Below are 10,704 nucleotides of genomic sequence, written 5' to 3' on the forward strand. Positions count from 1 at the left end.
ATGTCAGACAAATCAAACTGGGATGCAGGTTGTAAGTCTGAATTCTCACACTTAAAGTAATATAACCTTATTATGATAGGCCTATGCCATGTACATATTTTGAGTATTGGAAATGTTTTATCATCCTGTCTAAGATGGTCCTTCATATTGGTTATACTGTAATGGTTTGTAGAAGCTTTAAATCTTGACAGACAAGTTTGCAATATGGTTATTCTGAACAGCTCTGAATATTGTCAATTTGCAAATTATTTTTTATCTAAGACTTATAGGTAAAAACAAGTTGCATATATTAATGGATGTCAGATGGTTAAAGTCTAATGGTTTCAATTTGGCCTACTTTTAAAGACTATGTTGTCTAATATTATGTTTTCTTTTTGTGCAGAATGTGAAGCAAAGAAACCACCCTATAAAAGATAAAAGAAGACAAAGATAATCAGAAGTGCAAATATTTGTTTGCACTGTTTAGAGGAATTGTAATATTTTTTGGAGAAGCAAATCAGTTTAAATTGCATTGTAAAGGATTCCTCAATTCACACTGTAAAATGTGCAAAAAAATGAATTTGGACACACACATTTCACACAATGTTAAGTAACACAGTGTTTAAATAAAGTTGAAGCTGCACTAATAGGATGTGTGAATAATTTCTAATGTAAAACTTATTCTCAAAGAATGGATAAAGCTTCAGCTGAGAAATAAGAAATAAAGAACTATGGGAATCACAATTTAGTTTAAAAAGCATTAACTCTAAAAAGTATCAATTTTACAGTGATACCTGAAAGGACACCAAGGTAATTGTTATAAATAAAGAGAAACTATAAATAAAGTTCGAATCATGGTTTCATAAACCAAGGCTTTAAAGAAATATGCAGCCCTATAGATTTTGAATCGAGTCTCAGAATTTAAGTTGCCTTTAAATTGTAATTTTTAACATGCAGCATGTAAAATTGATTTCATAGGAGGAAATCTCATAAAATATATTTAACTTTAATTGAATGCAGATTAATATTAGGTCAGAGTACATGCTTCTAGGATTCTAGTTCCCACGCTAAAAAGTTATGCTACAGTATCTTCTTAGCATAATTAAAACTATAATATGGATGAACGTATCAATGTATTTTCTGAAATGTAACTGAACATTTTCATGCTTAAAAGGGCACAGCCTTCATTATTCTGGGTCAGCAATAGACAATAGAATAGGAAGCCTTGATTCAGATCCATTCCATTTCTACATCTTCACTCTCAAGACTGATTTTAGCTAGCTCTGCTTATAGAACATGCTGCAGAATAAAGAGATAAAATGGAGGTGTTGGGTTGTTAATGTGCTCAATAATGATTCAAGTTATCCAACTAATAGCTGGTAATACAAAGTTACTGGAAACAGTGGCTCAAATTGCTTTTAACACCCTAGCAGTCCTTTGCTTTAGAAGATAATTAAGCTTTCAGCTTAATAAATAGGAAGAGATGGAGATGTGAACAGGTGTAGATGAAGCCAGATATTTTGCATCCAGTCATTTAAAGAAACCAGCATGCTACAGTTTTGATGAAAAAGTGTGCTGAAGCATCAAAACATTTTTATTTGCTCTGCGTCACAGTTTAGGATTTTGATCCAAAACATTAGTTCTTTTGTTGCTTTTCAATTAAATAAAGTAATACAGATGAATAAGAAGCTCCTTTATCGGCCAGAACAAATATGCCGCAATTAATACACCCATCCTTCCAATATTTTTATATCTAAAAAATATCAAACTTGGGGTGCCATAATAATGTAATCAATTATAACCATTTTCAGAATTTTCTCAAAAAGCAACACAACATATATGGTTACTTGCCAAAAACATTTTTAATTTTTCAAGCACTTTTCTGTGAATTGGTAGGGAAATGGACATTAAAAAACAAGGTATATTTAAGTGTGCTTCATTATTAGTAAAACTGGATCTTCAAAATTTGTGATCTATAGATTGGTTTTACAATTCCCCAGATACTTTTTCTAATCTTATAGAAGTCTGTGGAGCCCTTCCTATTATGTCAGATGCAGCTGGAAGATGGGTGATAAATTATGCAGCTTTTCAATAAAGTACATCTGAAAATAAGTTATAAAGTATATTCTTGTATTGTGGTAGATGATGGTAGCTGTATTGTGCTTCATCCTTTGTAGAAAGCCATTTTTGAGCAAAGTTCAGTTGGAGGCAGTTAAGGGTGAAACCTATACTATGCCTCTTTGTAATTATTTGCTTTTGCATATGATCCATTAAGCTTCTTTCTGGGACTTCCGCTATATTGCAAACACTGGTGACATGCTACTAAAGGGATCCTTCTGGCTAAATGTTACAAAGCTTTGATGAAAAGGTATTTGCTATATCTTGGGATTTATTTTTGGAACTTCCCTATTGGTAGATTGGAACTTCTCTATTGGTAGTTTCCCCCTTCCTACACTGATTGATTATTAAAGTCTTGGTAGGCTAAAAAGGGGGTAGAGGGACCTTTTACAAAAATACTTAAAAAGAGTCTGTGTATACATAGAAGCAGTTTTCTTTAGCAGCATCTCATACAGATAGAAAATAAATTTTCTTGTTTTGTTATTATTGTTTTCCAACATAAAGGAAGAGAATGCAGGTAAAACACAAATGAAGAGATGTTCTTTGGATCTTTTACAACTTATTGACATAAAGGCAAACATCTTCTCAATCTGATTCAGACTTCTTGCTTGATTTAGAGGACTGACGTTTTTTCTTTTTCTTTTTTTTCTTTTTTTTCCTTTTTCTTCTTTTTTTTTTTGTGCTTCACCCGACTCTCTGAGGAACTGGAACTGTCATTGCTGCTGTCCTCATCTGATGTAGAGTCTTCCAGCAACCGTTTTAACTGTTCTATCCTAAGTGCATAAATAGACAGTGTCAAATGATATTTGCTTGGGCAGGTTTCATTTCACTTGGATATCACTTTAAAACAAAAACTTTGGAACTATTACATTAGAAGTAAAAGGGATTCTTTATAATTAAGTAGTCACTGCTTTTTTTTCTTTGCAGAAAAATGTGAAGTAGTTGCCACAACGGATGGCTGGCAATTTTCTTGATTCACATTTTACAGGACATTCTCACGGGCAAATCTCTCAATTTCAAACTTGGGGTCTATATTACTGAGCTTTCTTATAATAGTTATAAAGTATCTGGAAATTGGTGAAGTATTGCTATCATCATTTTCATTATAATTTCTTAAAAGAGATCCAAGCTTACCTCATATCTTTTTCATAGCGTTTATTTTCTCTTATTATATCGTACATGGGGTCTTCATGTGCCTTAGAGAGGAAAGAAAGCTAATTACTTAAATTCTCAATGTGATACCCTCCAGATGGAGTTGGATTGAAATTCTCTTGAGAATCCTAGGACTTATAATCCAAATATATCTGAAGGACTTAGAAGGTTCTAAACCATTTCTTTACAAAAAAAAAACACTGATGGCATTTCCTACATAGGAGTGGCAAATTTTTTCCTAACAAGATTGTCACTTGAATCCCATGTAGGGTACTGCGGGTGGAATACAAACATAACAAGTGTTAGCAAAGAGGATAAAACATTAAAATTTCTAACCCTACTGACCCAAATTGTGATGGCAAACCACATTACCAAATGTTGTTGGAAAGAGTCACTGGCAACTTTTGCAGAAGCTCTGGAGTTCTCAAAATAGCATGGTATAGATTGCTAGTCAAGGCTGCCTATCACGTCCTCCCCATCAGTCTATGGACACAAGCAAAACAATTTTGTCAGCCTATTTTAGAGAGTTGTTCCATGCAGCAATTGTTTTATATCTACACTCTTTTGGTTCATGCAGGTTGCTAGGGATGTATTATATTGATATCTTAGGTTTAAAATATAATTTGTGGATCAGCTTAATTTCTCCCAATCAAAGGATTAATTCAGGTAAAAAATTTCAGTTTGATAAAATTCAAACCCTGCCTCTTTTATATGCATTAGCAGTTTGTTAAACCCATTTCCTATTATACAATGCACCTATCTTTCTTTGAACTTCTGTTTTGAAGTCAGATCTTAAACCACTATGTCCCATGTATAGTAAACTGGACAACCAAAAGAAAACCAAATGTGTCATTTTCAGCATTATTCCTAAATTTTTAAACTACAAATACCAAAACTGAAATGTAAGGATGCAAAAGAGTGGAATTCTAAGCAATGTTAAGAGTTGCAATATTTTTATATGATTAATTTTCAAACATTTACTTCCATTTTCTAGCTTGCTGTTAGTTAAAAATGACTGGATACAGAATTTATCTCTCTAATGTGTACATCAATTTTAAATGCATAAATAGCCAAACACTTTATAGATACATACTTATCTAATCATTTGCATTTAATACGATTTGCCCTCTCGCTTTTGATATGGAATCTGTATAAAACCCAATGGGATTTATTTGCATAGGCTAATTTGAGGATAAATATTGAAATCTATAGTATATAAGTAATAGGACCATGTTTGCTTTGAAACCAGTGCAAAGGACTAATAGAAGCATACACTTTTCTGAAATTCAATTAAAAAGCTCAACAAGCTTTTGGAAACGTGATGTTTATGAGGTTTGAAGCCCTTCTTCTGAATTTGTCTGAAAGCATACTCAGCCTTAATAAAATACCTTCATTCTCCCTTTTATGGATTTTGATAATAGCCCTAAGTGCTGGGTAGGGAAAGGCAAGTAGAGGGGAATAACAGCATAACTCAATGATTCTCAAACATTTCTTTGCCATGGACTCCCTTTAAATACCTTTTGTGGCCACGGACCACTAAGACTTAATTCAAGATTTAAATCATAACATTTCTTCAAGCTTTCATGGCCCCTGGGGGTCCATTGATCACAGGTTGAGAACTACTGGCATGAGCAATTAATGTAGTTACAGGGCATACTTCAATAATGTGCCCAAGCAAGCTATCTATATGTTTAGTATTTATTTTCAAAACCAACATGTCTTGGGATGATCCTGAACATGTAGTGGTTGGCTAAGACAAAATGCCAGAGAGAGACATTAACTCCAATTTATTCTCTGCAGGCATGATATTCCCCTCTGAAAAAAAAATCGGGCCGGCCAAAAGAGACCCCCACCGCCCGGGCTCAGCTCGCGCCGCCTGCCGCTCGCGCCGCCCGCCCGGGCTCAGCTCGCGCCGCCCACCGCTCGCGCTGCTGCCCGCCCTCCCGCCAAAAAATCGGAATTCTGATTTTAATCGGAATAATATCATGTCTGTCTCTGTTGAAACAGCCTCCACTTTACTCCTAAAAAAATGCTGTACGAAAGATTAATATTAGCACGTCATATTTTACAGAATGTTAATATTATTTAGAATTAACATTATCTAAAAAACCAGATGTCTTAATTTAACATTCTTCTCACATGATTATTTAGAGCATTGGTGTTAAACTCATGGTGTCACGTGACACCGCAACATTTTTCCCCTTCATGGAGCTGGGCTGAGCGTGGCCATGTGTGATGTACCTGGTCCACGGGCCACCCGTTTGACATCCCTGATTTAAGTAAATTATGTCACAATTTACACTACTTACCACTCTGAATTGTTCTAATTTTTGGTTGCCTTTGATGAAGAAAGGACATTCTTTATCTCCTGTTCTGTGTCCATATCGTTTACATCTCCAGCCTTGAGAGAAGAAAGAGATTAACACTGAAAAATTATATTCTATCCAAAGTATTTTTTTACAAAAGTGTGCATATAGACACACAAACATTGTAAAATCAAATGTATTTATTCTCATGTAATTATATAATACCATCCTCTTGATTTCTGAAGGGAAGGCAAGATATAGAAGACAGAAGATGTAGAAAACTTAGTTCACATTTATATCTTTATACCAGTCATCAACAAGACTGATTTGTTTTGATTAGACTCCTAGTTCCAGAGGGATGTGACCAAAATTATTCAGGATCTAAAGAAATTGGGGCTTCTTAACTTGAGGTAACTAATAGGCAACACAATAGAAGAATACAAATTAATGTATAATATGGAAAATATGGAGATGTTTCTAGCAATGTGAGAAGTTACCCACAAAAATGAATTGCTATGCATCTCTGTACTGATAAGTAAATTTGTAAAAAATATTAACTTCTTCCACAATGTACAATTATTTAATAACATTGTGGAATTTGTTATCATCAGAGCTCCTGGTTGCTACTAAGGATTGGTTTCAAAGACGGTTAGATAAATTTATACAAAATGATATTAGTTATTCTGCAACTTTGATAGTAATATACTACTTTGGAAGGATAACTGCTATATCTTAAATACTTGACGTGTATCAGTGAAAGACATTTATTAATTTTATGTCTTGCTTATAAGTTTCCTGGGTGTATCTTATTGGCCTTTGGTCCAAATTTTTATGGAAAAAATATGTTCCAGTGTCAATCAATTACACATCTATTTAAAAATAAGCATGCAGTGTAAGACCAACAGCTTTTGAAGATACTTTTTGGTGAATTTTTTCTTCAAACGTCCTACCTTTCTTGAGTATAAATCAATTGATTATAAACATGCCATGCTACATCCTCATAGATTTTCAACTTTCATCCACAGAATGCACATTCTGAGCATTTATACTGTTTCTAAGTTACTACTTCTGGTTTGACAATGCATGTCCTTTTTCCTTTATTCTCCCTAAATGCTATGAATATTTCAGATATTCTATTAATGAAAGCAACGATATAGGGTATATTGGAAATTCAGTTAATAATAAAAATTAAAGCTACAATCTTTTTGAAAAAGACCAGTATAAAAATATGTATCATAAAGCAAAAAGCATTTATAAATTAATTATCTTCACTAAGGAAAAATGGTAACTGCTACAGAAAAGATTTTATCTCCTATTCTCACCAACTCTCGCTATTGCTGGATTTATTACAGAACCTCCAAAATCTAGATGCTCCACTTACATTGCATAACCTTGACCTCTTTTCCTAAAGGCATCCATAATCCTTTGGTTGGAGCATGTGCTAAGAATTCTCGTGCATTTTCATTGCCAGGTACATCAGGAATGCAATCTTCTGGTTTAGTCTCATTTTCCTGCAACAGAAAAGAAGTCCACTAAAGCTATAAAGATAAATAAGTAGGCAAGATATTTTTCTATAGGCACAAAGTAGTAACTTTCAATCATGGCTAGAACTCATACTTCCCGGAAGCTGACTCGTGAACAACCAGGAATTGTGAACATTGGATTGCGGGAAAGTAGAAGATGAAGCACCCTGAACAAGCAACCATTCAGAATATTATTAGTTTTCTGCTTCTAATGGTAGCAGAAAAGTACCTACCTGCAACAAGATCCTGAATACTATTAGTCCCCTCTTGAACAGACATGTATACATTAATTGTATGTGTTTGAACCTGAAGCTGTCCAGACAGTTGAACCTAGTCTCATGCCATAAGAATCAAATGTTGAAAAGGTTGCCCAGTGACATTTTAATAAAATCTGATGGATGTATTCAAACTCAGATTCAAAAGTAAGCACTAACAGTTCTGTAGGCAAAAATGGATCTCAGGGCATACATAACTATATAGAATATTTAGTGATAATTTGAAAAACATTTACATTATATCTGTTATATTATCCTTTAAACGATATTATTTATAGCCCTCTCACATACCTTAATTAGCCCTGGAGGAAGTTTTTCATAGCTGAAAAATAGATTGAAAATATATCTTTAGTAATTTTTCTTTTTAAAAAAAACTAAGCAATGATGATTTTTTTAGTTTCCACAAAAAATAGGTTACTTTCTTTAAAAGTGTTTTTCATTTCCCTTATTTGGCAAATAATATGAACAATGTTGGAAAATGATTCCATTTAAAGAAGGTGTCACATGCCCACCAAGCCAAGCCACGCCCACCAAGCCACATCCACAGAACTGATAGTAAAAAAAATTGAATCCCACCATGGAGTCATTGTAATGAAACAAAAAATGAGTAGTTTCAATCATGTAAAGAGTTGTCTCTAGATGACATGTTCATAATGACAGTTTCCAGTCCTTAATCTTCATCAACAATCTGTCAGAAACATATTAGTTTTTTTCTTGCAATGTAACTGCCTTCAGGAGAAGAAAAACAGTTTGTTTCTTCCTATTGGCACAAATGACAGAGTCACAAGATTTTTATTGCCCCTATAATCCATTTAATTTATTATTTCCTGTATAAGATTTGAAACACTTGCCATAATTCCCTGCGTAAATGCGTACTATATCTTAATAAGTTAAATTTAAAACAAAAGCCAGAATGGCAGCAGTGTTCCAAAGGTGATTTTTCAGGAGGCAACTGAACTTTGTTTTTCTTCTGAAAACATTTCGCTTTTTATCGCTTCAATCAAGCTTCTTCAGTTCTGACAGGATAGTGGAGAATGGAAAGATTTATATTCCTTGTAGACAGCTGTAGATCTGGATGATTCACTTTTGCTTATCTGAGCCATCCAGCAACAGCTATTTTTCCTGTGCTCTTCTACCTTTGTCTACAATAGTAGACAAAGGGTAGTTAACTTGAAAGGGACACTGAGACGTTGATGGGCTGCTAATTGCGGGTTTTTATAGTCATCCCGAGTCTCATGCTTTTTCTTAATAAAGTAGTTGGACAATCTTGACTGACAACGCACAGCAATATAGGTTCAGTGGAAAGAGGATAGAATACAATCCTCACCAGCAACCTTTGTCTTTCAGACTTCCTCAACACCACAACCCAGCTGTAGTTGTGCACCGGATTAGGAAGGGTACCATCATAACTGTATAGGTTTGCGTTCTGTAAAAGGTCACGGGATAGCTCGGTGGGAAGGAGGAAATAAACAAATCAAGGGACCGACGAAGAAGATCTGCTTACAAGGACTCCAGATGTTGGATCTGTTGGATTTGCTGCACCACCCGTTTATTTCTCTTTTGCTCCTTCAGATCCTGCCCTTTATGGTTTGTCTGGGAGCTGCAGCTGGGCAGCGATTCGCTGGGGCTCCAACGTTTCCGGAGGGTGCTGCCTGTCCCTGTCTCTTCCTGCCTGCCTCCTTGGGACATGGCCGCGCTGACGGTGCCAGAACCGAGGCAAGCGATCGGGTCCCCAAATGGGGCTTGGCCTCTGCTCGACCGGTGTCTCCTTTCACTTCCAGGTCGAAGTGGAAACAAGCACTTCCTTCAGCTAGAGGGGCTATCTCTCTCGAGGGAGCGCCCCCTTCTCTTCTTGTTCAGCTTTTGGGCCGAAGGATTGCAGAAGCTTTGCTCCTCTTCGGGCGGGGCCGAACGGAAAGGAAAGCCGGAATATTTATAGTATCGCTTGGCAGCTATAACTGGAATTCGAAGAGCCTTTTTGGGAGGAGCTAAAGCTGCTTTAACTCCTCGTAATATAATAATTAGACATCTGGATCCAATGGTGGCAACTTTCAGGAAACTCAGCCTCAGCTCCCTGCCCCCAGCAAATATTTGGTGCCCATTAAGAAAGAATGGGCCATCATATCTACAAGATGAAAGACCTTCAGCCTCAGGGTGATAGGATTTAGCTCTCACTCAAGACCCAAACCGGGACAAAGCCTTGTAGGCCATTTATTCTAGTCCAACCCCCTACCCCCCCCCCCAGCCCAAGCAGGAGACCATACAGCAGTGGTTCCCAAACTTTTTCAGTCCACTGCCCCCTTGGTGCTACAAACTCATCCTCAGTGCCCCCCACCCAGGGGTGAGATTCAAATTTCTTAGCAACTGGTTCTGTGGGTGTGGCCTAATTTGTGGGTAGAGCTTGGAGGTCATGTGATGGCATGGCTTGCTGACTGGGCGTGGCTTGGCCACATGACCAGATGGGTATGGTTTGGTGGTCATGTGACTCGGTGGGCATGGCCAGGTAGCCATGTGACTGGCAAACCAAATATAAGTGGTCCTCGCTTAATGGCCAGTTGCTTAGTAAGTGTTCTAATTTATGACTGACCTCCCGAAACGACTTGACCTGTTTTTGGAGTTTTGACAGCCATGCGCGCGCACTCTCCCTCCCTTCTAATCCTGCTGGTGGAGGTGGTTGGACTAGATATCTCATTCATTTTCTCCTCCCTCCCTCCCTTTCTTTTTTCTTTCTTTTTTTCTTTCTGTCCCTTCCACACACACCCTCTTTCTTTGTCTATCCTTTTTCTTCCTTTCTCCCTTTTTCTTTGCCTTTTTTCTTTCTTTTCTTTCTTGTCTCTTCCTTCTCTTTCTCTCCCTCCCTCCATATCCCATTCACTTTCTCCTCTCTTTTTCTCTCTCATTCCCTCTCTTTCTTTCCCTCTTTCTCTTTCTATCCCTCCATCCATATCCCATTCACTTTCTCCTCCTTCCCTCCCTCTTTCTTTCTCTCTCACTCCCTTTCTCTTTCCCCCTCTATCTATCTTTCTGTCCCTTCCTTCCATCCCCCCTCTTTCTTTGTCTATCCCTTTTCTTCCTTTCTCTCTCCCTTTTTCTTTCTTTACTTTCTTGTCTGTACCTTCTCTCTTTCCCTCTTTCCCTCTCTTTTTTCTCTCTCTTTCCCTCTTTCCCCCTTTTTTCTCCCTTTCTCTTTCCTTCTCTTTCTCTCTTTCCCTCTCTTTCTTTTCTCTCTCATTCCCTCTCTTTTCTCTCTCTCATTCCCTCTCTCTCCCTCTCTCTCTATCCCTTCCTTAACCTATCTATCTATTTTGTGTCCAGGCAGGTGTGGCCTAATCTGTCAAAGGCCTGGGCTAA

At 36.8% G+C, this 10,704-nt stretch overlaps 2 protein-coding genes across 7 annotated transcripts in view; one reads left to right on the forward strand and one right to left on the reverse strand.

Moving 5' to 3' along the window:
• The window catches only part of LOC113419900 (uncharacterized), a 62,758-nt gene extending 59,886 nt beyond the window's left edge, over nt 1-2,872 (forward strand). For 5 of the 6 annotated variants that reach the window (XM_087945209.1, XM_087945205.1, XM_087945208.1 and 2 more), the window contains exon 6: nt 383-626. In XM_087945209.1, coding sequence (XP_087801335.1) covers nt 383-417 — 35 coding nt within the window. In that variant the 3' untranslated portion in view covers nt 418-626. Of the gene's footprint in view, nt 1-382 lie in introns of all 6 variants that reach the window. The other variant, XM_087945207.1, reaches the window with a different exon arrangement.
• On the reverse strand, nt 1,537-9,264 carry RP9 (RP9 pre-mRNA splicing factor). The gene is given in 7 exon segments (XM_026679498.2): nt 1,537-2,748; nt 2,750-2,870; nt 3,232-3,293; nt 5,559-5,650; nt 6,937-7,066; nt 7,645-7,675; nt 8,858-9,264. Coding segments are annotated over 7 exon segments (687 nt in total). The 5' UTR covers nt 9,043-9,264; the 3' UTR covers nt 1,537-2,682.
• Nucleotides 9,265-10,704: the final 1,440 nt, after the last annotated feature.

Source organism: Notechis scutatus, chromosome Z, assembly GCF_049901735.1.
Source record: "Notechis scutatus isolate UNSWTSFEM ecotype Mainland chromosome Z, rNotScu1.2, whole genome shotgun sequence".
NCBI classification, from domain to species: Eukaryota; Metazoa; Chordata; class Lepidosauria; order Squamata; family Elapidae; genus Notechis; species Notechis scutatus.